At 42.4% G+C, this 27,935-nt stretch overlaps 1 protein-coding gene across 1 annotated transcript in view; it reads right to left on the minus strand.

Moving 5' to 3' along the window:
- Positions 1-260: 260 nt before the first annotated feature.
- Positions 261-27,935, minus strand: part of CHM (CHM Rab escort protein) — a 79,780-nt gene continuing 52,105 nt past the window's right edge. Inside the window, exons 10-15 of the mRNA XM_087727162.1 lie at positions 18,313-18,417; positions 14,117-14,183; positions 12,963-13,059; positions 9,073-9,162; positions 3,287-3,456; positions 261-1,009 (exon numbers count right to left, since the gene is read on the minus strand). Coding sequence (XP_087583288.1) covers positions 821-1,009; positions 3,287-3,456; positions 9,073-9,162; positions 12,963-13,059; positions 14,117-14,183; positions 18,313-18,417 — 718 coding nt within the window. The 3' untranslated portion in view covers positions 261-820. The remainder of the gene's footprint in view (positions 1,010-3,286; positions 3,457-9,072; positions 9,163-12,962; positions 13,060-14,116; positions 14,184-18,312; positions 18,418-27,935) is intronic.

Genomic DNA, 27,935 nt, shown 5'->3' on the forward strand with positions numbered 1-27,935 from the left:
GGCCACATGATCATGAAGATGTCTTTGGACAGCGCTGGCTCTTTGGCTTTGAAAGGGGGATGAGCACCGCCCCCTAGAGTCGGGAATGTCTCGTACATATCTGCAAGGGGTTACCTTTACCTTATATATACATTTTATAAGGGGTGGGGTGGGGAATCCACAATGGTTCTGGAACATTCTTTTTGCATAGGTTTAAAACTGGACAGTAGCAAATGTAATACACAGCTGTTCGAACATTTAAAAATGCGACCACCTCACCATTTCCAAGAAAGCTGCGCTATCTACTTTATTACGCGATTTTGCCGAGTTTTAAGACAGTGAGTTTTTAAGCCACTTCAGATATTATTCTGTATAGCAAGCCAAATGGAACCGTTTTATATTGAAAGATGTTCCTTTCCAGGAAGAAGAATTAGTGCCGTAACAGAAGACGTATGTTCCCAACGAGAGGGGATTGGGGATGGGGGGAGAGGGTGGGGGGAACGCTCGGGAATCAGTTTGGCCTTCTTTTGAAAAGAAGGCAAATGACATATGGAGTTACTGTTGACTTTGGCCAACTGGCCCAAATGGCACTGAAGACTGGAAACACCTTATTTACAAGATATTGGCATGGATTTCTAGAAGTGAGTCAAGCATGTAATACTTTGTTTTTTAACCCAATGACTGGAAGGGCCTTCATGTTCCCAACTCAAGTCAGTCTGTTCGACCAACTCCGCCAAGGTCCCGCCCCAAATTCCTGGAGTTACACATGATGCACGACAAGGGTTGGAACTCTGCTCAGAGTCTGGAGCCACGGGGCTTCGATTCTGGCCCTATCATGGCCTCATTCCTCAGGAGGAGGTCCTTCTTCCAGGTTCTTCTCAGGCCCCTTCTCTGCCTTGCCTTCGGATGGATGGCCGAATCCAGGATCTTCTGGCTGGATCCCATCTCCATCGTAGATGATATCTTCTGGATTCGGAGGCGGGGGACAGAATTCTTCACTGGGGAACATTTCTTGGAAGATGGCTTCGGCCTGTTGGAAAACCAATATATTATTTTGGAAATCTTTTTTTTTTGGGGGGGGGGGCTTCTTGGCAATCTTTCATTTTAGCTGGGTCCCCCCTCCTGTGTAATGTTGTTGTTTCATCAAATCAGAAATAGGTTAAAATAGGGGTGAAAACCAGCAGTTTCTGACAGGTTCTGGAGAACTGGTAGTGGAAATTATGAGTAGTTCAAAGAACTGGTAGCAGAAATTTTGAGTAGTTTGGAGAACCGGCAAATGCCACTTCTGGCTAGCCCCAGAGTGGAGAAGGAATAGAATAGAATAGAATAGAATTTTATTATTTGTATGCCGCCCTTCTCCGGGAGGACTCAGGGCGGCAAACAATTCAAAAGGGGGAAAAGGGGAACATAAAAACGAAATACAAATAATAAAAATAGGCAACAGTCGCACAACCATACATGTCGAGAGGGGAGGGAACTCATCACCCCCAGGCCTGCCGGCAAAGCCAGGTTTTGATGGCTTTTCGGAAGGCCTGGAGAGAGGTGAGGGTCCGAATCCCTGCGGGGAGTTCATTCCAAAGGGCCGGAGCTGCCACAGAGAAGGCCCTCCCCCGGGTAATAGCCAGATGGCATTGGCTGGTAGATGGCACCCGGAGGAGGCCAACCCTGTGAGATCTAATGGGTCTGTGGGAGGTAATTGGCAGCAGGCGGTCTCTCAAGTACCCAGATCCAATACCATGAAGGGCTTTATAAGTTACGACTAGCACCTTGAAGCATATCCGGAGACTGATCGGTAACCAGTGCAGCTCGCAGAGGATAGGTGTAACGTGGGTGTACCGAGGTGCACCCACAATCGCTCGCACGGCTGCATTCTGGACGAGTTGAAGTCTCCGAATACTCTTCAAGGGCTGCCCCATGTAGAGCGCGAGGAATGGGGATTTTGCAGTAACCTTCCCCTGCCAGGCCCACCAAGCCACATCTCTCCACGCCCACAGAACCAGTAGTAAAAAAATTTGAATTTCACCACTGGGTTAAAACCTATTTATCAAATAGGTTTTATAACAGATGATGACCAATGCAATTTAGCATCCAGAAGCTTTGACCCAGTTTTTTTTCCTTCCTTCCTTCCTTCCTTCCTTCCTTCCTTCCTTCCTTCCTTCCTTCCTTCCTTCCTTCCTTCCTCCCTCCCTCCCTCCCTCCCTCCCTCCCTCCCTCCCTCCCTCCCTCCCTCCCTCTCCCATACTTTCTGTTCCCTCCTAGGCTGCCAAGCTGTCAGGATAGTTTTTACCTGAATACACTGTCAACAGAAGATTTTAAGTGAGTTACTTATAAACCCTGGGCTATAAGTAGCTCACCTCTGTGTTAAAAAGACAGAGAACGATTTAAAGAAGTACAATGAACACAAATCCATATAGACTTTAAATCCAACTGATATCAAAAGGAGGAGAGTCAAAGGGAAATGTTGATCTTTCCCCATACCATAACACGGATAGTTTTTAAACCTAAAAATCAGCTCAGGGCACATAAATATGCTTGAAGCTTCATTCATACGTGGTTTTGCATGAGAACACAAGTAAAGTTTTCAAGTTCTGAAACCACAAGGAAGGAAGTCATCATTTATTCTTAAACAATGCAGGCAAGGGAATATACATGCAAAGTATTTTAAATTAGTATACTGTTGTGGCCCAGCAGGAGCCGTTGGAGCTGCCACCAGACTCCGACAGTGAGGGGCCCTATGAGTCGGTTCTGGAGGATGTGGAGGACCCTGGACAGGGTTCGGGCTCCAAGCAGGGTGCAGAGAGACTGGTTGGCCACCAGGAGGCGCCTGAGCCTTGGACTAGTGGAGAGGAGACAAGGGAGAGTGATCCGGACGCCAGTAGTGAGTTGTTCCTGGATGCTCGGCACCAAAGACCTAACAGGCGTCAGGAACAGTTGCGCAAGTACAGGAGGTAATTGCACTCAGCTGGTGGTCATTAGGCTCCTCTCCAGACTATAAAAAGTCTGCTTAGAGAACTTTTGTACCTATCTTGGCAGGCTGCATTGCTGCCAAGGCTTGTCTGAGTTGCTGCCAAGGTCCTTATCTGTTTGTTATGCTTGGCTTTCAGCCACCGAGGTTTTGGTTTCTTGCTAATAAAGTACATTCCAGTTAAGCTTGTCTCGGCATTCGTTACTGGATGGAGGAGGGGGTCAGAACAGTATACAAGGTTTTTTTTTCCTCTCCCCAAATATCGTATTTATTTGGCCTGAGAGAAGTTTCTTGGCTTAGCCATCTGTATTCCTACCTTAGACAGAAAAGTGAATGACTTACCTGTTTGACGGCACAGTCATTCCCTAGTGCCCCGTCTGGGCCAGAACACACGAACAAGTTGGAGGGCAAATCGTCATACGAAGACCTGTCAACGCTGGAGGAATCCCTCATGTTGAAATACACGGACCAGAGAACCTGAGGTTTGGTTCCTTCCCCTTCGTCTTCCCCTTCTGAAAACACAAGGCAACTATCTTAAGAGTCCAGCCTTCAAAAGAGCTCAAAGTTGGAAGAATTCAGCCAAAAGTGACAAGCAAAGCATTGGGGGGGGGGGGGGGTCCTCTTTAAAGGAAGGAGGTTAAGGAACCTTTCTGGCTGTGGATCAGTGATGGCAGCAGGGGTAGGGAGGGGTGGTGGAGGAGGAGAGAGGATGCTTTCCCACCCATGCCCACCACTTAACAAATTAACAGAGTTTGAAGGGACCTTGTAGGTCATCTAGTCCAACCCCTCACCCAAGCAGGAGACCCTACAGATGGAGAACGTTTTTCTGGTGGGAGGGACAAAAGGTGCCCACCCCCATAATGCAAGTCCCTCCCCTCACCACCACCCCACCCATGCGCACACAACCCACCCACCCCCGGACTCCCTCCGCGCATGCACCCAGCCCTCACTGAAGCTTCCAGACTTCCGGTAGGCCCATTGGGCCATTTTCCGCCCTCCCCAGGCTTCAGGAAAACCTTAAGCTGGGGAGGGTGATAACGGCCTCCCCCAGCAACGCCTCGCATGCCCTCAGATATGGTTCCACGTGCCATCTGTGGCATGCGTGCCACATGCTCGCCATCACGACTCTACATCATTTCTGACAGATGGCAGCCCAGTCTCTTCTTGAAAGCTTCCAGGGATGAAGCTCCCAACTTCCGAAGGCAAGTTTGTTCCATGGGTGGATTGTTCTCACTGTCAGAAAGTTCTTCCTTATTTCCAGGTTGAATCTCTCCTTGTTCAGTTTCCACCCATTGCTTCTTGTCCTACCCTCAGGTGCTTTGGAGAATAGCTTGACTCCCTCTTCTTTGTGGCAACCCCTGAGATATTGAAACACTGCTATCCTGTCACCCCTAGTCCTTTTTTTCCCATTAAACTAGACATACCCAGTTCCTGCAACCGTTCTTCATACAGTAAGTTTTAGCCTCCAGTCCCCTAATCATCTTGGTCGCTCTTCTCTGGACTCTTTCCAGAGCCTCAACTTGTGCAAATGGAGTCTTGCGCATTCACACGCTTGCCTGCTGCTTGGGTGGCCCTGTTCCCAAAGGACCGCGACCCGGTACTGTGTCCCGGATCAGAGGTTGGGGACCCTTGCTTTATGGGACAGAAGAACAGTATGGAATTTAAAGACCCACACACGCACACAAATTGGTTGCCCCGAGCGACCTCTAAAGTGGGCCGAGCCAGTTTGAGGACTTACATTTATCTGAAGACAAGCTAAATTAATGTAGTCCGCTAACGTTTTTTGCCATCTCGGGAGGAACTTTGCAAGCCCTTCAACGCTGCCTGTAGAGACGGCGTCTTTGTTTTGCAACAACTCAAGATTCCGATGTTCTTCTTCTTCTTCTTCTTCTTTTTTTATTATGGTTCGTCGCACAGTCAGCCAGGTGTTCAGATTGGATTTGGCTTTTTTTTTTTTTTTTGGTACGTCTACCGAGTCCTTCCCTGGGACCTGGGACACGCAGGTGTGGACGTTTGATGGTGTTAAAAGTCCAGGATGTAAACAGCTCTGAGCCAAACTATCTTTCGCAACAGACCAATGGTGATTTCGTCAACCCGATGGTGACCAAGGGATGTGCCAGTTGTTTTGGGATCACATCCATTATCAATGATGATGATGATCGTAGTAGTTGGTCACACTGTCATTTAGACCGTTAGACCAAATTTGGCATTTCTAGCCACCTATCCACCCTCCATGTTCTTCCCAAGGATGTGAGATAGGTAGATGCTGCCTGATGGTATTACAGCTATTTATTATTTATTAATATTATTATTAATCATTGCGCTGTCAATCAGATTTTCAGTTGGGTTTGGCATTTTTGTCTACCTATCGAGTCCTTACCAAGGACCTGGGATGGGCAAATCTGGATATTTGACAGTGTTACAGATATCCTCGCAGGATGGAAGCAGTCCCAAGGAAAGCTGCCATCTGCAATTGACTGATGGAGAATTTGTCAATGCCTGTGGTGTTCTATTATTATTATTAGAAACCTTTATTCATTAAGCATGAAACTCAGCCAACTGAACATTCAAAAATGCATCACAAATACCACTGATTGGTGCTAATGGTTGATACAGGTTGCTGCCAGCGTCCTAGGTATCAACAAAGTATCTTCTTAAAATGTACGATGTTCTGAGTAGCGCAGTGTTTTGCGTTCCACTGGTGTTATTGTAGGAAGCTGCAATTTCTTGATGTAATAAAATTATTGGACATGGTGCCAAGTTCCCCAATGACAATGGGTATCACTGTTACATGTTTCATCCATAATCGCGTAGTTTTGATGGTCAGGTCTCGGTATTTTGTGATTTTTTTCCCCCAGTTCTTTTTCTTTGACTGGCATCTCCTGGTACTGTGATGTCAATAAATTGTACATTTCAGTTTTCAACAACTGTGATAGTTGGTGTGTTGTGTTCCAAATGACGATCCGTCTGTATTCAAAAGTCCCACAAGATCTTCACCTTCTCATTTTTGATAACTTTTTCCACTCTATGTTCCCATGACTTTCTGGATAAAGGTAAATGGTATTTTTTTACATAAGGACCACTGGATTAATTTAGCAACTAGCTTTGTAATCAGTTTGTGTGATTTTGCTGCATTCACATATTAAATGTGACACAGTTTCGACTATCGTTGTAAAGTCGGTATTTTGGATTGTCGATGGAGTTTTGTATCTTTGCTTTCATGGCATTAATTTGTAGTGCTTGTTCTTGAGCAGCTAGTATTAAACCACCACCACCTCCTCCTCCTCCTCCTCCTCCTTCTTTTCCTTCTCATTATTATTATTATTATTACACTATTCATTAAACATGAAATTCAGCCAACTGAACATTCAAAAATGCATTATAAATACTATTGACTGGTACTAATGGTTGATACAGGTTGCTGCCAGTGTATCAACCAAGTACCTTCTTAAAATATACAATGTTCCTATTATTATTATGTAGTTAATCTTTGGTGAGATTCACAGCCTTTGTGGCTGGTTGGTAGCTCAACAGCTCAAGTCCTAACCAAGGACCTAGGAACTGTTAAGGTAACGTCGGAGGATATAAGCTGTTCCAAGTAGGGTGGTTTTTTGTAGAATCAGAATGTTCAAGTCTGATAAATTTAAAATTTTCTAATAGCGAGGTAGCCCTTTAGGTATTGCTCCAAGGGCTCCAATTACAATCGGGACAACACACAATTTATTTTTCCACAGTCGCTCAACTTCAATTTGCAAGTCCCGGTACTTTGTGATTTTTTTCTTGCTGTTAATCTTCAATTCGTGCATCTCCGGGTATTGCAATGTCAATGAACCATACTTTTTTCTTTTCAACTATTGTTATGTCAGGTGTGTTGTGGGCCAAGTGCCTGTCAGTCTGAATTCTGAAGTCCCACAAGATCTTGACTTTCTCATTCTCTAAAACCTTCTGAACCTGATGTTCCCAGTGGTTTTTGCTGTACTCAGATCCAAACTTTTGGCACACTTTCCAGTTTAATGATCTTAGCAACGGGGTCGTGGCGTTGTAGGTAGTCAGTTTGTGAAATTTTGCTGCACCCACTGATCAAGTGGTTGACTGTCTCGTCTTTCTCATCACAGAGGCGACATTTGGTGTTGGTGGTAACATGTTGAATTTTTGCCTTCATGTAGTTTGTGGCTAAGGTTTGTTCTTGAGCTGCCAAAATAAAGCCTTCTGTTTCTTTTTTCAGTGCTCCTGATCTTAACCAGTTGCAAGTTAGCTTTTGGTCAGCTTTGCCTTCAATACTTTTCAAGTATTGGCTATGCATAACTTTGTTTTTCCAATTTTCAGCTCGCTTCTCAATTACTTCTTTCTTATATCCAGCTTTTGACTTAATTGTCTTTAAAAGGCCTCCTTTATTTACTTCCTTAATCATTGGTTCTTCACTTTTCTGGATGCAATCATTCATGCTGTGTTTTTCTTCTTCCACAGTCTGTTTTACTTGTAGGAGTCCTCGGCCACCTTCTGCTTTTGGTAGATATAATCGGTCAACATCACTTTTAGGGTGCAAAGCATGATTCATTGTCATAAGCTTCCTTGTTTGTCTGTCCAAATTGTCCAACTCCATCTGGGTCCAGTCAATTATTCCTGCAGAGTATCGAATCACAGATATAGCCCAGGTATTTATGGATTTTATTATTTTTCCTCCACTCAGTTTGGACTTTAATATCTTGCGAATTTGTTATTATCATCATCATCATCATCATCATCATCATCATCATCATCATCATCATCATCATCATCATTTTAAAAAAAAGATAGGTGGGTTAGAGCATCTAGCAGGCAACCAGGGAGATTATCCAGAGTTTTATTTGTCCCTGTGAACAAATTGTTGCCTGTAATCTTCAAACAACTGTTTCCAAAAATAATAGTTCATTTCTTCTCGTATCGTTTGGGAGGGACCGTCTGCCAAGAGGGAATGCAGCCTTTTCTCAAATATTATTAAAAGTTCCTACTGCTCCTATTTTTTTTTAAAAAAGTTACTTCTTCATAATTTAGGCAGGAAAATGAATAAAGTCATCTTCCTTTTAGGTGACTTTGCTTCCCTGACCTGCCATGGCCCAGTGCTCGCTTTATCTGGTGATTCATTTTCAATAACTCCAACAGTATTTGTTCTGACATTTTAATTAAAATACGACTACTACCTCATCTTGATGATAAAAAGGCCTATGTGTCAGTGAAAACTACCTTCTCAGTGCCTCAGTGCACCTGAGGACTCTTCTGATCAGAGCCTTCCTCTGAACGAACTCCGGGCAGCTCCTAAACAATACATCACTTCAAAACTAGACCATTTTAAACATTAAGATTAATGCTAAGAAAGAAAGGGGAGGGGAAGCCGGGAGGAAAGAGAAGAGAATGTTCAGAGGTGGCCTAGCTTTTTTCCCCCCCTTCTGTTTGGGCTCTGCTAGTTCTTGATAGAAAGTTAGAAAATTAAGTTTGAGAAGCTCCGTTTGATGCAAAGGATCGACCAATCTTTATTTTAACTCTCTTTCCTAGTGGCAACAGAGTAGTAGAAAACCTCTCCTCTTCCTCCTCTCCTCCTTCCCCCCCCACTCCTCATTCTTCTTCTTCTTCTTCTTCTTCTTCTTCTTCTTCTTCTTCTTCTTCTTCTTCTTCTTCTTCTTCTTCTTCTTCTTCTTCTTCTTCTTCTCCTCCTCCTCCTCCTCCTCCTCCTCTTCTTCTTCCCCCTCCTCCTCTAGTCGTTCCCGACTCTAGGGGGCAGTGCTCATCTCCGTTTCAAAGCCGAAGAGCCAGTGCTGTCCGAAGACGTGTCCGTGGTCATGTGGACGGCATGACTAAATGCCGAAGCTGCATGGAACGCTGTTATTTTCCCACCAAAGATGGTTCCTATTTTTCTACTTGCATTTTCACATGCTTTCAAACTGCTTGGTTGGCAGAAGCTGTGACAAGTAACGAGAGCTCACTCCATTACACGGTGTTAGGCATTCGAACTGCCAACCTTTCTGATTGGCAAGCGCAGCGTCTTAGCCACTGAGCCACCGTGTCCCACAGAATGGGTATCAGGGAAGAAAAATGGCAAATCTTCACTTTTGTTTCATCTTAAATTTCCACCCCACCCCACCCCTTTTCACCTGTTTCTGCAACACTGAATAACTGCTCCACTACATGTGTCAAGTCTTCTTTAGCGGTTTGGATGGAAGGACAGGTCAAATGAACCAAATCTGTTGAAAGAATGGAAGAGCAAAGTGGTTATTCAAGGCGCCGATTCATTCGCTCGATTTATATCCTGTCTTGCTATTGGTAATGAAAACTCAAGGTGACTAGCGACAATATAAAAGCACAAAAATCGAAGATTAACAAGAAGGTTTAAACAGCAGCCCTTCAGGATTGAAGGCCTGGTGGAAGAGATGGATCTTGGCGGAGTCAGAACCAAGAGTGTATGGATCCGTGAATAGACTGGTTTCAAAGCCCAGCATGCTTGGAAGCAAGGCAAGTGACGGTGGCAGGTTGCCTATAGAAGGGAAGGGAAGGAAGGAAGGAAGAAGAAAGAAAAAGTTGAGAGAAGGGAAGGGAAAGGAAGGGGAGGGAGGGAGGGAGGAAGAAAGAAAGAAAGAGTTGAGAGAAGGGAAGGGAAAGGAAGGGAAGGGAGGGAGGAAGAAAGAAAGAGTTGAGAGAAGGGAAAGGAATGGAAGGGAGGGAGGGAGGGAGGGAGGGAGGGAGGGAGGAAGGAAGAAAGGAAGAGTTGAGAGAAGGGAAGGGAAAGGAAGGGGAGGGTGGGAGGGAGGAAGAAAGAAAGAAAAAAGCAAGAAAGCAAGAAAGCAAGAAAGCAAGAAAGCAAGAAAGCAAGAAAGCAAGAAAGAAAGAAAGAAAGAAAGAAAGAAAGAAAGAAGAAAGAAAAAGTTGAGAGAAGGGAAGGGAAAGGAAGGGAAGGGTGGGAGGGAGGGAGGGAGGGAGGGAGGAAGGAAGGAAGGAAGGAAGGAAGAAAGAAAAAGCTGAGAGAAGGGAAGTGAGGAAGGAAGGAAGGAAGGAAGGAAGGAAGGAAGAAAGAAAAAGTTGAGAGAAGGGAAGGGAGGGACGGAGGGAAGAAGGGAGGGAGGGAGGGAGGGAGGGAGGGAGGAAGAAAGGAAGGAAGGAAGGAAGAAAGAAAGAAAGAAAGAAAGAAAGAAAGAAAGAAAGAAAAGAAAGAAAGAAAGAAAAGAAAAGAATGAAGGATCTTTCTGGAATGTTCTCTAATCCTCTCTATCTGGCTGGAATTCAGTTTAGTAGTGCAGGATACTGATGGGCTCTTGGAGACATGGAGGCAAGTGAAATAACTGAAGTGGCTGGTTAGAATACACAACAGCTACAGCCATTCTGCTATATTCTCAACGGTTTTAATGGTGTCTCCCCGAAACGCAATACAGATAGTCCTTGATTTACAACCATTGGCTTAGTAGCCATTCAAAGTTACAACAGCCCCTGGAAAAAGTGACTTGCGGCCATTTTTCCACACTTAACGACCACTGCAGCACCCCCACAATCACGTGATCAACTGTCAGACCCTTGCAACTGGCTCATATCTATGATGGTCGCGGCTGATCCCCTTTGCGACCGGGGTGATTATGGGGAAAGCCAGATTCGCTTAGCGACCGGGGTGCTAACTTAACCGCTTTCAGACATTCACTTAACAACGGTGGCAAGAAAGATTGTAAAATGGGATGAAGCTTGCTCAACGTCTCGCTTAGCAACAGAAATGTTGGACTCGATTGTGGTAGTGAGTTGAGGTCCACCTGTAATTGTTTTTCCTTCTGTTTTCTCCCTGGGCTTGAGAATCTTCAGCCTAGGTTGAGCTTAGAGTCCAGCCAGCCGTGCTGAGCCCAGCATCTGGGAATTCGTGCCAAGGATTTTCCTGCATCTTTCATTTGGCAGTGCAGTTATAATTCAGGAGGGGTTAAAAAAAGAGCCAAGTGTCAAATGCTCCCACCCTGTGGCATCTTCTTTAAAAAGGTAAAGGTTCCCCTCCCACATAGGTGCTAGTCGTTCCTGACTCTAGGGGGCGGTGCTCATCTCCGTTTCAAAGCTGAAGAGCCAGCGCTATCCAAAGACGTCTCCATGGTCATATGGCCAGCATGATTAAATGCTGAAGGCGCACTGAATGCTGTTACCTTCCCACCAAAGTGGTCCCTATTTTTCTACTTGCATTTTTTATGTGCTTTCGAACTGCTAAGTTGGCGGGAGCTGGGACAAGTAATGGGAGCTCACTCGGTTATGAGGCGTTAGGGATACGAACTGCCGACCTTTAAATCGACAAGCTCAGCATCTTAGCCACAGAGCCACTGCGTCCCTCTTCTTACGGAGTTTAAAAAATTAAGATAACCACCTGTCATTCTAATGAATGAGCATTAACAGTCCCGCTGACCTAAAGTGTAAATACATAATTGGAGGCTTTTCTCCAAAGCTTATTAAAAGGATTTTAATAATCGGGGGAAGAAAAAGGCAGAGAGAAGCAAGTAATGAGGCGAACGACATGCTAGAGCAGAATATCTCAATTTATAACATCGGTTGCAAAGGGGGGCGGAGGTCCCAGCGAGTTTCTAATCCAAGGACTGGCAGCATTTGGGGGGGAGGGAATGGCCACCCCATTGGACCTCACAGAAAAGTGGGAACAATGAAAGAAATAAGTGTCTTATCCTCAGCCTGTAAGTAACCTAAAGGTAAAGGTTTCCCTCGCACATATGTGCTAGTTGTTCCCGACTCTAGGGGGCGGCGCTCATCTTCCGTTTCAAAGCCGAAGAGCCAGCGCTGTCCGAAGACGTCTCCGTGGTCATGTGGCCGGCATGACCAAATGCCAAAGGCGCACAGAACGCTGCTACCTTCCCACCAAAGGTGGTTCCTATTTTGCTACTTGCATTTGTACATGCTTTCGAACTGCTAGGTTGGCAGAAGCTAGGACAAGTCACGGGAGCTCACTCCGTTATGCGGCACTAGGGATTCGAACCGCCGAACTGCTGACCTTTCAATCGACAAGCTCTGCGACTTAGCCACTAAATCACCTCATAAGTAACCTACTATCTCCACAAATATGAACGCAGGGAAAAATCAGAAAAATATTTATCTTTCTTTTCAAAGCAGTTTCTACTCTAGTCCTTATAATAATACAGTTTTAAGTGTCGTATTTCTGATCCTTTATTTAAATCCAGGGGTGTCCAACCTTCATAACTTTTAAGACTTGTGGACTTGGACTCCCAGAATTCCCTAGCCAATATGGCTGACTGGGGAATTCAGATTTCCCGCAGCCAACATGGCTTAAAGTTGTCAAGGTTGGACACTCCCTGATTTAATCCAAAGGACCCATAAGACTTTTATAAGCTAAGGAGAATAGGACAAGAAATTCCTGCTGATGATGTTACCTAGTATGGTAACGAAACATTCAGAAACTCAATTGAAACAAGCTTAAAGAGCAAACCACTGCCAAAATCTAAAGGGTCCATTTTGTAGAAGAGGCATAACTTCATCTTACCCATTCCTTATAATTAATTTCAATACACATATGAATTAATCTAATCTTCAAAGTTAACCTAATGAGTGGTGTGGTGGCCTTGAGGTGGAACTCTCTCACCTCACAATCAGGAGGTAGAGACAGATATTTCTCTCTCTGGGCACAATGAGAATGTATCTGCTGAAAAAAAACTCTGCATTGGCAACAGGAAGGGCATCCAGCCAGTAATTCAGTTGTCCAGACTCCACCCTGCAAGAGTCCTTAAAAGAAGATTGATGATGTTCAAGTTTAACCTAATCAATCATATTGATTGCTATAGTTTATTGCATAACTAATGAGTATCTGTGATTGGAATGTAACCTATCAAATAAAATTGTATTTGCATACATCTGTAAAGGTGAGCTTCTAATCCCGTCTCTTATTTAAGGGCCTTCTTTTCCATCTCTGGTACCGGAGACCAGAGATGGAAACAACCTGGGCTTCCATGTAATTGTGTCTCATCTTCAGTTCAGACCTACTCCTGGGAAAACTGGATCTACTCACATGTATTTTTCATGCAGATCATAGCTGAAGAACACAATTCCACAAGGCAAACAGCTGGCTGGCCTTTCTCTTGAGGTGGGATAGTCAAAATGGAAATCTGGAATGGAAACAAAAGACCTTATAGATAACTCATGTTAGGAATATAATCTAATGGTTGGGTTGGCAATATATAAATCATGTAACAATGCTATACCTGTTTCTTTAAATCATACTGTAAAATGTGATTGGTTGCTGTTTTCCTCAATCAGCCATAAGAAGGAGCCAGAATGACTGTTAGCTCTCTGTTTGTTAGATGCTGGGCTGATCTGATCTGAGTGTTTTGGAAGCTGGCTGTTAGAAAGTGCCGTGAGCTATTGTAAGTTTTGCAACTGCTAGCAAACTTTGAGTACTGAACTGATTATATGATACTGGACTATATTATTTGGATTATCCCTTAACTGAAAGACATCGATGACTGACCGTCTTAACCGTGTATGACTTGGACTGTTTGATGGACTCTGATACCTCTATTTCCACGAAATTAAAATCCAATTTCAACTGCAGTGTCTCTGTATGCTGGTTGGTGTGTTCTCCAACACAACTCTCACAACGCTTCTCTGAACGCACTCACTCTCCCAACAGAGAGCTTACCTAACACCTCATATATGCATACACACACACAGTCTACACAGTATGGCCACGACTCCATGCATGAAACTCTTTTCAGAAGACCATTTGACTTCAGGAAATGAGAGGGATTAGAAAGATTTAATTTCAGCAAAGCTACATCACAACTGAGATTTTCCCCAGTTCGAAGCCACTTTGGCCTGGTGAAAAAGCCAGGAAGCCAGGTCTTCTAATTTCTAGGTACATTTTTTTAACTAAGCAACTGAAATCTGCGAATAACTTTAAAAAAAAATCAGTGGGATCAAACGTGAATCCATTCTAACAAATATCCCGCCAATCAAGCGTTTACTAATATTTCCAAAATTTGAGTTTGGGGACATAAGTCCTTCTTATTAACTAGCAAAGAATCCAGAGATGGCAAAGCCAAATCTGTGGGTTTTTTTTGTTTTTTTTTTTTACAAAACACTGTAAATAACTAGACAAAAATTAATCTGGGATATTAGATGGTCCCGAGGGAAGGGGAAATGATCTTGAGCGGGTGGGCTCACCTGCTGATCAGAGCTCTCGTTGTTCTGTATGGATCGATCAGTTATGAGAATCGCTCTGGAGATCTGCCTGCCAGCGAATAAGCAAAGCTTCATCAACAACAATAACAACAACAAAAACAACAATACTTGGTTGATGCCTAGGATGCTGGCAGCAACCCGTATCAACCATCAGCGCCAGTCAATGATATTTGTGATACCTTTTTAAATGTTCATGACCTGGCCATCGAAAGTACGGGATTATGGATGAAACATGTAACAGTGATACCCATTGTCGTCGGGGCACTTGGTACCATGTCCAAGAATTTTACAAAACACATCAAGAGATTGCAGCTTCCTGCAATAACGCCAGCAGAACTGCAAAAAAACTGTACTACTCGGAACATCATACATTTTAAGGAGCCGAGGTGACGCAGTGGTTAAATGCAGCACTGCAGGCTACTTCAGCTGACTGCAGTTCTGCAGTTCGGCTGTTCAAATCTCACTGGCTCAAGGTTGACTCAGCCTTCCATCCTTCCGAGGTGGGTAAAATGAGAACCCGGATTGTTGTTGGGGGCAATATGCTGACTCTGTAAACCGCTTAGAGAGGGCTGAAAGCCCTATGAAGCGGTATATAAGTCTAACTGCTATTGCTATTGCTAGACTTGGTTGATATACCTAGGATGCTGGCAGCAACCCGTATCAATCATCAATGATATTTGTGATACATTTTTTTAACTGTTCAGTTGACCGAGTTTCATGTTTAATAAATAAAAGAAATAATAATAATTTTAAAAAAGAGCCATATGGACCCACATTTCATCCAAAACAGGACACATTGCCCCAATGCAAATAATATTCTACACTCGACAATCTGAACACGGTTAATGACATTTTCACATATGGCCTGCTTAAGTTAAGAAATTAATAATGACTCAAATCAGGCTTATATAAAGGTTAGAGCGCTTGCTTAATAGCCATCAAAATGTAATGATGACACCGAGGATTCCGTATGGAATGTGATGTTTAGCCATCTTGAAGTTATTTCCAACAGCAAATCGTTGTGCGGAGAGCTAGTGCGCAAACAGTTATCCACAGTTACTGTAATGCGCAGTCATTCAAATGCCAACCAGAAGTTCTCGTACGTGCCTAGGATTAAAGCTCCCTGGAAGCTCCCAACTGCCTTCGCCTGCTTTATGCAAGCCACTTGGAGAATTAAAGAGATAATTAAGAATGCTGTGGCAGTGGGAAACGTTTAGGATAAACCCCAGCGTGAGCAGGCAAGTGGTTTACAGATGGTTAGACTATCCATGTCAATGACCAGGAAGGGCACTAGGATTATTTAAAAAGATGTTGAGACTCTAGAAAGAGTGCAGAGAAGAGCAACCAGGATGATGAGGGGACTGGAGGCTAAAACATAGGATGAACGGTTGCAGGAACTGGGCATGGCTAGTCTAGTGAAGTGAAGGACTAGGAGAGACATGATAGCAGTGTTGCAATATTTGAGGGGCTGCCACAGAGGGGGGGGGAGGGAGTCAAACTATTTTCCAAAGCACCTGAAGGCCAGAGAAGGAATAATGGATGGAAACTGACCAAGGAGAGTTTCAACTTGGAAATCGGGAGAAATTTTCTGACAGTGAGAAAAATCAACCAATGGAACAGAAGTTACCTTTGGAAGTTGTGGGAGCTTCATCATTGGAAGCTTTCAAGAAGAGGCTGGACTGCCATTTGTCAGGAATGGTGTAGGGTCTCCTGCTTGGGCAGGTGGTTGGACTAGATGACCTACCAGGTCCCTTCCAACTCTGTTAATCTGTTAAATCTGATCCAGGTCTAATTGATGATATGAGCTTGCCAGAAAGAGCTGTTTGGGTTTCAACCAGGAGCCTGCTATTGTATTAATAGAACGTAGAATGATAGGGTTGGAAGGAACCTTGGAGGTCTTGATGTCCAACCCTCTACTCAAGGAGAAGATTTTATGCCCTTCTGGACAAATGGCTGTCCAATATCTTCTTGAAAACCTCTAGTGATAGAGTATCCACACTCCTTTGGGGTGCAATGTAGGCTAGCCATGGTGCACCCCAAATGTGACTTTGTCACGGCTAAATAGTCTATGCATTCTGGCTGCTGGATCGCATAAGCAAGAAGCAGCAATGGCCAGATGGAGAAATACCTGCCTCTACCTAGGATCGAACTCACAGGCTCCAGATTGTGAGGCGAGAGCTCCGCCTCTAGGCCACTGCACCACTTAATTCTGTTACACCGTATCAAATAAATAAAAGCTACGCCACTGATTAATTTTTCGCAATGTCAGAAAATTTCGCCTTACTTCTAGGCTGAATCTCTCGTTAATAAGCTTGTACCCATTATTTCTTGTTGTGCCCTCTGGTGCTTTGGAGAATAAGTCCATCCCCTCTTCTCTATGACAATCTCTCAAGTACTAGAAGACAGTTGCTATGAGTAAGACCAACTTAATCTTATTCAATCCCCTGCTCACTGCGGGATCCACTGGCATAGCATTTCTCGATCTTGGCAAAATTAAGACGGGTGGACTTCAGTTCCAAAACTGAAACAGCCAGTTTTATGGATTTGCTCATAGATAAGGGATGAAATATGAAGTGAAGAAACATTTATTTAACCTTACAGAGGTGAAGATTTGTCAAAAAGAGAAATACAATATGAGAATTCAAGCCATCCTATTATTGTCTATCTAACTCTATCGCTATCTATCTCTTGATCTCTCTATCTATATTTATCTCTATCTATCTCTGTCTGTCTGTCTGTCTATCTATCATCTATCTATCTATCTATCTATCTATCTATCTATCTATCTATCTATCTATCTATCTATCTATCTATCATCTATCTATCATCAATCTATCTATCTTATCATCTACCTTTATATCTATCATCTGTCTGTCTGTCTATCTATCTATCTATCTATCTATCTATCTATCTATCTATCTATCTATCATCTATCTATCTATCTATCATCTATCTATCTATCTATCATCTCTATCATCTACCTTTCTCTCTCTCTCTCTCTCTCTCTCTCTCTCTCTCTCTCTCTCTCTCTCTCTCTCTCTCTCTCTATCATCTACCTTTATCTCTCTCTCTCTCTCTCATCTATCTATCTATCTATCTATCTATCTATCTATCTATCTATCTATCATCTATCTATCTATCTATCTATCATCTATCTTTATCTATCTATCTATCTATCTATCTATCTATCCATCCATCTATCTAAATTGTATTCATAAACACTTTTTTTGAAAAACAATGCATGGTCAGGGTATACCATTTACAAATAAAAAAGACCAAAAAGAAAAAAGAAAAAGAAAAGTGGTGTTGAACATGGAAATACAAGCTAATAACAATAATAATGATATAGTAACAATAGTAATAATATAACCAAAAAGCTTTTAGCTAAGTTTCTTCTTACATTAAAATATTTACATTTTGGTTGATTATTGTAATTATTTAGCTTCTTATTTTCAGTGCTAACATTTATGATCTTATTTTTCTCTAATTCCTACCTCTGGCTTCTACCCAGTCATATAATTTATTCCAAATCATGTAATATTCTGTATCTTCTTGATCTTTAATTTTAAAGGTTAATCGGACCATTTTGGCACAGTCAAAAAAAATTCGGATTACAGCCTCCTCTGGTGGGGTGTTAACATTTTCAAAATATTTAGCATATATGGTACTTGCTGCTATCAGTATGTGTAGGACTAAATATGTGGTCCCTTTATCATATCCCTCTGATAGTACATCTAGGATATACCTTTCTTGTTTCAACTCAATCTTCTATTTAATTATCATTTCTAGCCAGTTTTGTATTTTCTCCTAATATTCTCTTGCTTTACTACACACCTACCACATCTTATCATAGTCTTGTCTAGGTTATATTTATCTGAGCTCCAACTTTTAATCTCTGACCAGGATTGTGTCTATATCTGCATACATGCTTGACACTAAAGAAACACAGGTGCACCTTCCATATGCAAGGAGAGGGACATAACATTTAATATATTAGCAGACTTTTTTTCAGATTGATTTTCAAAACGAAGACTAATTTTGAACTCAGGGTGTTCCCCAGGCCATAAAACTGGATACACGAAATTAGAAGTCTTTGAAATTAGGTCTGGCTGAATGCAGTGAGATTTACTTTTGAGTAAGAATGCACTGTTAGTTATTCATATCGTGCCGATATTTACCTGTAAGATACGTTTTTGCATATTTTTTCTGAAAGATAACTATCCTCCACAACAAAATAACTTGCATTTATTCTTTGACCGAAATGATCGATGACAGCTTTACACCTGTTGGAAAATAAGGGGGGAAAGGTTTTTTTTTTTTAAAGCAAAACAATTTTGTCATTATTAGATTGAGGAATATAAAATATTTACAGACAATTAAAAAATATACCCTAACCAACATGTTTTCTTTCCTTCAAACTTTTAGCATGAATTAAGAGTTTTGTCTGTCCTGTTTTTAGTCTGTGCTTGGTTTTATGTGGAACCCTGTTAACGTGGATTATTTTCAACACTGTTTACACAAAACTGTGTTTGGATTTTTTTAAAAAAATAATTTGACAAAGAAAAAGAAAACTAGCAACAATTTTGTAATGATCTAGGATCATTTTAACATTTAACTATCTTTAGTACCTGTTCTGACCTAGTCTGCCCAATACAGTAAAAAGCATATGCTTTGTCCACAAAAAACTCTTTTTATTTCAAAGGCTGTGAATTATGTTTATTCACAGCCCTTAATGAGTCACAAATAGTTTGTAAAGAGTCTGACAGAAGTCTGCCAAAGTCTTTCAGGATAAGGCTGATAAGCTCTCACCTTTATCTCCCTTGAAGCGTTGCCAAAGACCTAATTGGCAACTAGCTTGCAAGGCCACACGAGGCAGAGTCACAAAGGAGCTTCAGAATTTAAACCGACCAGAATGAACTTCCGGCAAAGGCTCACTTCTCATTTATGTCCTATGGGAGTGACCAATCACCTCCAAGCCTTACTCCCGAGTCGTCCCTTTTGTCTTAACTGTTCTTGCCTTTTGGCAGCTCTGCGCATGCGCACACTCGGAAGAGACTCCCACTGTTCTTCTGCCTCGCTGATGTCAGACTCCAGAGGCTCCGGAGGCAGCACATAACTCCCAGATGGCCCTGGCGCCCTTTCTGCCTCCGACGCACAGCCCTCGTCCAAGCCTTCCCCAGACTCCAGAACTGGCCCATGTTCCCCCCTCCCCAACCTCCTCATTGTCTGACTCTGCTAACATCTCCGCAGGCTGCTGGCGACCACAACAGTACCGTACCTTTCCCAGAACATTACCTTTTGTTATTCCTTCTGTACCAGGAGAAGAGTTTCCCCAGATTATAGATCTGGAGAATCTCAAGCAATCAATCTATCACCTTCCGCCAATATATCTATCCATCCTTCCCTCCCCCCTTTCTTTTAAGAATATTTTTAAGTATAGACTTTGGAAGAGCTTTTAGACTTTGTGCTCGAGACAGAAGAAAATGAAAAATGAACTATGAGCTATGGGATTTTCTGATTAAATTAGTTTATAGAAATGGCTAGTATTTACTAAGTATGTAAAAGTAAAACGTTGAAGTTGTAACTTTACTTTGTTTTGTATTCTACTGTGCAAAAAAAAAGGTGGAAGTCAATCCTTTTTTTCTTTCCCTTTTTATTCTACGCTTTTTTCCCTTTCTTTCCCTTTCCCTATTTTTAATTCAAATCATGATATTCTTAACTTTTTTTTAAAAAAAGAAATGTCTTTACTTTGTCATACAAGGTGGTAAGGTCCGGTCTCTTTAATTATACTATAGTTAATTAAAGGAATCATAACTGGCTAGACTTGCATCACACCCCAAGATCTGAATCATGGTTTGCAAACCATGGTTAGAATTTTAAATCAAAATCATGCAAACAATTGTTTTAGATAAATTTAGCTGCAGAAAAACAAATGAAATACTCAACTGAAAGTCACAGTGTTTCCGTTCAGTGTTACCATATTATTCTCTCTTCTTTTCACCCAACAGAACATCATTCCAAGTCCAGGAAGACCCTCACTTAAAGAGATCCCCCCCCCAATTTTTTATTGAAAGAAATATTTGCAATCTTTCCTATACTTCCAGGCCTCCTCACATCTCCCTTTTATTTGGTGGTGTTGTATTAGTTACGTAAGAATAATCACAAATGAATATTCAACAGAGGAAACGATCAATGAACAACATGAACTGAATTAGAGAAAAACAGAGGAATTTATTCTGCTCGTGACAGTTAAGTATTTTTATTTATACGCCCCAATTTTGTTTTGCTATCAGTTTACTGAATACTGCCAAAAATGCAAGCCAAAAATGCTGGAATCACCATTTACATCAAACTAAATTCTTTGCTACTGTTTATGAAACTGTTTTTGTACATTCTTGCATGGAGGAAAAGAGGAGGGGGGAAGTGGATTAAATGTCACATTACGAGACCCCACAGAAAGAGTCAATTCATTCTCTCTCTCTCTCTCTCTCTCTCTCTCTCTCTTACTCTGTCTCTTTCTATCTCTCTGTGTCTCTCTCTCTCTGACTCTCTCTCTCTCTCTCTCTCTCTGTGTTTCTGTGTGTGTGTGTGTGTGTGTGTGTGTGTGTGTGTGTGTGTGTCTGTCTCTGTGTGTGTGTCTCTTTTGGTCTCTCTCTCACTCTGTGTGTCTTTCTCTGTGTCTCTGTGTCTCTCTGTCTGTGTCTCTGTGTCTCTGTGTGTCTCTGTGTGTCTGTCTCTCTCTCTCTCTCTCTCTCTGTCTTTCTCTGTGTCTCTGTGTCTCTCACTCTGTCTCTGTGTTTGTCTCTCTCTCTCTCTTTCTCAGTCTCTCTCTCTGTCTGTCTGTCTCTCTTTCTGTGTGTGTGTATGTGTCTCTCTGTGTGTGTCTCTCTGTGTGTGCCTCTCTGTCTCTGTTTCTCTCTCTTGTCTGTCTGTCTGTCTGTCTGTCTGTCTGTCTGTCTGTCTGTCTGTCTGTCTATCTATCTATCTATCTATCTATCTATCTATCTATCTATCTATCTATCTATCTATCTATCTATCTATCTAATTTCTTGCTTCATCATTCAACAACGGCTAATGCCAGAGATTTGTTCACGAGCAGAGAAAAGGAACTCAACGCCCCACTTAAAACCGATCTTTACTTTCTTTAAAAAAAGGAGGATCAGCAGAAGAATTCTTTCAACTGCCAGGCTCAAATAAGGAAGCCACTTATACAATGACATTATCAGGTCTCTCTGTCATCTGATATCTGTTCAGACAATGAATCATACAGAACCTCCATTGACCTTCTTCAATGTGTCTAGATAAAAGGATGAAAATTAGAATCCATCTCCTTGCCAAGTGCCACCAGTTATAAATGTACTTTATAGGGCTCATTATCCAAACTAATGGACTAAGGGCGACATCCTTGAAATGGACTTACCAGCACTGACAAAGCCAGCAAGCAATAATTCAGGAAAGATATGTAAATTACAGTGTTTGCTATATTTTTTAATTATTATTGTGAAAAGATAAATTTACATTTGTCATTTCGCTTGGAGGCCGGCGGCTCCTTTGGAAACACGCTCCAAATTGGGCTCAAAGCAAAACAGGGACGGTGGTTTTTAAATGTAGATCACAAAACCCACACATACAAATTGAAACATTTTAAACCTTGCGGAAATGAAACTCCATAAACAATAGCTATGTACCATAAAAAACTGAAAGTTTAAATTAAAAGGGGGAAAGGAAGCTAAAACAGGAAGGGAATGCACTATTCAGCACCCTCAAGGCAAAAATAATAATAATAATAATAATAATTCCAAACAGGCAACAAATTAGATTGGCTTTTAGCTGCATTAGCAGAAATACAATTCTTGGTTTAATTAGGACTGACTATAGATGTAAACACTTTATTCCCCCACCCCCCCTTTCCCTCTCCTTGGCAGTATTTTAAGATGCAGATATCCACACTTCTGGGGACACCAGCCTTATCTGCAGTAATTGAGAATGTAGTCTTGGAAGGACAAATGTTAAATGTGGGGATAGCCAAGTTTATTAACCCAATGCCATCATTTGGTTCAACCTGAGGACCAGGAGACCTGCCAAATAGAAAGCTGCATGATACAAAGATGGGATATTTGTATCATCCAGAACATGGAGCTCTGCGGACCAGAAACAACTTCCCAACTTCCCTTCTGCTTGGGTAAATTAGTCCGAGGCAGGAAGGATGAGGACCACACGTTAAGTTCTAGTTAAGGTATTGCTCATGCCTATATAGAGGAACTGTCACTAGATAAAGAGTCAATGGAATTCAGGAAGGGTTGAACTTAGACTGCTTATCTATCTATCTATCTATCTATCTATCATCTATCTATCTATCTATCATCTATCTATCATCTATCTATCTCTATCTATCTATCTATCTATCTATCTATCTATCTATCTATCTATCTATCTATCTATCTATCTATCATCTATCTATCTATCATCTATCTATCTCTATCTATCTATCTATCTATCTATCTATCTATCTATCTATCTATCTATCTATCTATCATCTATCTATCTATCTATCATCTATCTATCTCTCATCTATCTATCATCTATCTATCTCTCATCTATCTATCTCTATCTATCTATCTATCTATCTATCTATCTATCTATCTATCATCTATCTATCTATATCTATCTATCTATCTATCTATCATCTATCTATCATCTATCTATCTCTATCTATCTATCTATCTATCTATCTATCTATCTATCTATCTATCTATCATCTATCTATCTATCTATCTATCTATCTATCTATCTATCATCTATCTATCATCTCTCTCTCTCTCTCTCTCTCTCTCTCTCTCTCTCTCTATCTATCTATCTATCTATCCATCTATCTATCATCTATCTATCTATCATCTATCTCTATCTATCTATCTATCTATCTATCTATCTATCTATCTATCTATCTATCTATCTATCTATCTATCTATCTATCTATCTAAAAATGGCCATGTGTGCGTATGTTCCAGCATAATTCTGGAATGCCTCGAGCAATTTCAACCAAACTTGGTACACAGATGATTTACTCTCTGGAAATAAATACTGTGGGGTTAATACATCTCTTACGCCCCTTGGGCTGTGTGTTCTGTTAAGATGCAACCTGTTGTGCCTTAAAATGTCTACTGTACTGCTGTAAAATAACTTCTACTGTAAAGCACAGTGAAGTTACCAAGGTAATGGCTTCACAGTACTCCACAAGGGGACTTCCTCTGGCAAGGGAGAAAATCCAACATTAGAAATTACGTTTGGTCCAGGCATTTTCCCTCTATAAATAAATACCTGGGCAACACCAGGTTATCAGCTAGTGGGAACATAAAGGACTCTAGGCTGATTGCTCTCTTGACTCCCTCCCCAGCCTCTGCCTGTCCTTCTCCTACACTTGGGGTTGCGTGGGAGTCTATGGGCAAAAGTCTGGAATTGTCAGTCATCGATTTCCAACTTTCAAGATGTGATTGCTATAAATACATATGAAGAGTCTGATGAATCAAATCAAGGGCATGTCTGGCTCCAAATTCTACCTCTGTACACTATCTCCCAAGTGCACAACGAGGACATAGGAGCTGTGACATCTTCATGCTCACATTCCAGAGAGCTCTGGAACTATTGAGGGAAGTCTAATCTTCAGTGGATTTTTCTAACCTTCCTTCTAAGGTCTGATGCTTGACTGACTCAAAGCAAAAATGGGACTTATTTTATTTTTGGATTAGTGTTGTGAATTTAGATACTTCATGAATGGAATGGATTGGGATGGAATGGAATAGAATTGGAAATGGAAATAGAAAAACAGCATTGGAAGGCACCTTGGAGGTCTTCTAGTCCAGTCCCCTATTTGAGCAGAAGACCCTATACCAGTGATGGCTAACGTTTTTGTCGTTGTGTGCCGAAAGCGCGGCTGCACATCCATAATGCAACATGTGTGTGACCCCCCCCGTGTGTGCCCTGCCCCCCACCATGTGGGCACACGCAACCCCATACATGGATGTGTGACCCTCACGTATGCACATATCCCTGCACTTGCATGGCATGAGCCCCAAAACCAGCTGGTTGGCAGGAGGTGCACGCCCATGCATGGTCGAGCTGAGCTGGGGCGACAGCTCGCATGCCCGCAGAGGGCTCTGTGTCGCCCCCATGGCATGCATGAGATCAATTCACTATCACGGCCCTTTATTATGCCAGACAAATGTCTGTCCAATCTCTTCTTTAAAATCTCCAATGATGGAACACCCACACCTTCTGGAGGCAAACCGTTGCTTTGATTACCGTATTTTTCAGAGTATAAGACACACCTGTTTCCCTCAAAAAAGAGGCTGAAAATCTGGGTGCGTCTTATACAGCACTTTTTTGCCTCCTGAAATCCCGCCCCCTTCACCAAAATGGCCTTGCAGAGCCTGTATGAGGCTTTTAGAGAACTCCTGAGGGCTGGGGAGGGTACAAATGAGTGAAAAATGGGCCGTTGTTTGCTCAATTACCCCCCCAGGAGCACTCTATAAGCTTCCTAAAGGCTATCCATACCATTTTTTAAATGAAAAATGGGGCCATTTTTGTAAAAAACGGGCCGTTTTTTGCTCAATTTTACCCCCCTCCCCCCCGGAGCACTCTGTAAGCTCCCTAAGCTATACATGCCTTTTGGGGGGGGGGGACGGGGCCATTTTTGGGAGATTTGCAGAGTACAAAACCTCCCCCCCCCTTCAAAACCTTGCTGCGTCTTATACTTCTAAAAAATACGGTAATTGTTCTCACTGTCAGGAATTCCTTCTTATTTCGAAGTTGGATCTCTCCTTCATAAGCTTTCATCTGTTGCTTCCAGCTCTGCCTTCCAGTGCTTTGCAATATATTTACTATAGCTTAGATGGCTATGGTTAAGCAAAACATTGTATTCGCATAATATATGAACTCAGTCCGGCTCTGATGGTGCCAAATTTAACATGTTGACTATATTATGTAGGAGGAAGCTCTTGGTCGTTATCTTTTCTGAATCCTCCCTTCAACTTAAATGTATTATCCCAGATTTTGGTGATGTAATGGAGCGTGTATAATTGTATAAGTCTATATTATATCTTCCCTTAGCTCCTCTTTTTCTGAAGCTGAGTTGCTCCAAATTTCACATTTCCTTCAAAGAGAATTGCCTTAGCTTCTTAATCCTTCCATCCCCCTTTTTAAAAACTCTACAACACCCACTTTTCCTCACAAATGTGGAGATTAGATTAGAACAAAGCAAGGGGGGGGGAATGGCATTTTAAACTCAGCATTAAATTTATCTTTACGACAACAATATGGGCTGGCATACCTTGTTTTTCATCAATTACCTATAGAAACCTATCCCCCCCCCCAAGTAGGCTCATCCCAAACGTATCTGATTATCATTAGAGGTGGAGGAAAAAACCCTTAAAAAGATAAAGCCTCTTGAATCAAGTTTGACTTTCAGCTATTTCACCAGCACATCTGTACAATTTTCATGGAAACAGTCTGGAAGTGATTTGCCATTTTGCTGCAAATCTCACCTTCTCGTTCTGGGGAACTATAATCCATCCAAACGGACATGCGCGCTACGCACACATGCGCATCCACCACCCTGTGATGCTCCGGCTGCTCAGTGGAGCTTGGCGCAGGTGCCGTATGCTGCGCGTGCATGCGCAAATGACCCGGTTAGCTCAAATAAAGGTAAGGAACAAGGGAAGGTGGGCCCTCCAAAGCACTGTTCCGGTACGGAGGCTGCTGCTCCCAGCAGCCACCGGTACATTTATAACGGGGCGTGCCGCCCGGAACCCACCACTGCTCCCCTACCAGGAGTCTCCATACGGTGTGTTTTGAATGCGAGGTAAGTGAAGGGCCCACACGGAGGCTCAGGGAGGGGAAAAACAGGCCTTCCGGAAGGCTGGGAAAGAGCCCGTTTCCGGCCTATGGAGGGTCTCCGGAGCCCGAGAGCAGTTGTTTTCACCCTCCAAGAGGCTCAAGGAAAGCCTCTGAAGCCTGGGAAGGCGAAAATGCCCTTCCACCCCCACCCCCTGCATGGTGCCGGAAGCCAAGTAGGCCACACCCACCATGGCCACGCCCACCCAGCAACTGGGCAGAGAACCCATTGCTGAAATTCCTGGTGGATGTGGTGCACTCCACATAAGGTGGCCCTCCAGATGTTGCTGAATGACTATTAGCAGCTCTCTACCAAGCTAGATGGGGCAATTGGGAGTTGGAGCTCAACAAAATCCAGACAGCTGCCTACTACATATCTACACGATATGGCAATCACTCCCGGATACTGTGGTACAACGTATGGTCAATCACAACCACATCCACATCCACTTTCTTGTATCAGCTAATGCAGTGTTTTTCAACCTTGGCAACTTGAAGATGTCCGGACTTCAACTTCCAGAATTCCCCAGCCAGCGAATGCTGGCTGGGGAATTCTGGGAGTTGAAGTCCGGACATCTTCAAGTTGCCAAGGTTGAAAAACACTGAGCTAATGTACCGTCCATTTTTTTCCCAGTGACAATTTGATAAGAATTTCCGGGATGCGGTTTTATGGTTTTGATTTTGGTTAACAGTGTAAGGGTACCATTTTGATGAGTTGGGAGCTGCTACGTAGAGGATAGAGGAAGGCTACATCCCCTACCCTTCGGGCCCCAGTTCTGCATGGGAAAAAAAAAAAAAAAAACAGGAGTCGCACTAACGGAGCCCCATCTGAAGCTACTCCATTATCCTAGATCAGGGATCTCCAAACCTGGCAACTTTAAGACTCGTGGACTTCCAGAAATGGCTGGCTGAGGAATTCTGGGAGTGGAAGTCCACAAGTCTTAAAGCTGCCAAGTTTGGGGACTTCGGTCTTAGTTCTATACCTAGAAACCAGAAAGGTAAATTAGCCATAGAGTCATTCCCTGTCTTATTTATTATATGACTGGGTGATAATCCGGCGTTTCCCGGGTATTTATTTATAGTGGGGAAATGTAATTTCGGACCAAACGTAATATCTAATGTTGGATTTTCCCCCTTATCAGAAGGAGCCCCCTTGTGGAGTGCTGTGAAGCCATTACCATGGCAACTCTGCTGCACTGTACAGTAGAATACATTATACGGCAGTACAGTAGAAGCCATTTTAAGGCACAACGGGCTATATTGTAACAGAACACACATCAAGGGGTGTTAGGGGTGTCTTACACCCACAGTATTTGCTTCCAGAGAGTAAGTCATCTGTGTACCAAGTTTGGTTGAAATTGCTCGAAGCGTTCCAGAGTTATGCTGGAACATACACACACAGCCATTTATATAGATAGATAAATATTTAAATAACCCAAATTCTGGTTAAGGCACTATAATATAATATCATAACATTTAACCACCCTATGCTTTAGTACACTGAACAAGCTGGTCACATTTTGTGCTTTGCACCATCCCACTGGTATAAATTTTGCAGCCCCCAAACATCCGTTGATTTGGTTCCAACTTTACAAAAAAAAAAAAGTTGCTCAAAAGTCCCAATACTGGTGGAAAAATAATTCATTCTAGGCTAAGAGGGCAGCGTGGTTTATGACAACAATCTACCTAAAAACTCATTAAAGCTTTTTTCTCTTAGAGTGACATGCATTATCAGCAGAGATTAATCTGATGAATCTTTAGGTGAGCTTCATTTTTTTTAAAAATGCAATAACAGAGGGCTTTGTTGTCATCTGATGAAAATCAATTAGAGTAGGTAAGGCCACAAGGAAAACTAACATCACTCATCACCAAACCCCTGGCAACTGAAAATGATCTGTCTTCCAAGCTTGGG

Source organism: Thamnophis sirtalis, unplaced genomic scaffold, assembly GCF_051295495.1.
Source record: "Thamnophis sirtalis isolate CommonGarterSnake01/CBP01778 unplaced genomic scaffold, rThaSir2_p1.2 scaffold_13, whole genome shotgun sequence".
In the NCBI taxonomy this organism is placed as follows: domain Eukaryota; kingdom Metazoa; phylum Chordata; class Lepidosauria; order Squamata; family Natricidae; genus Thamnophis; species Thamnophis sirtalis.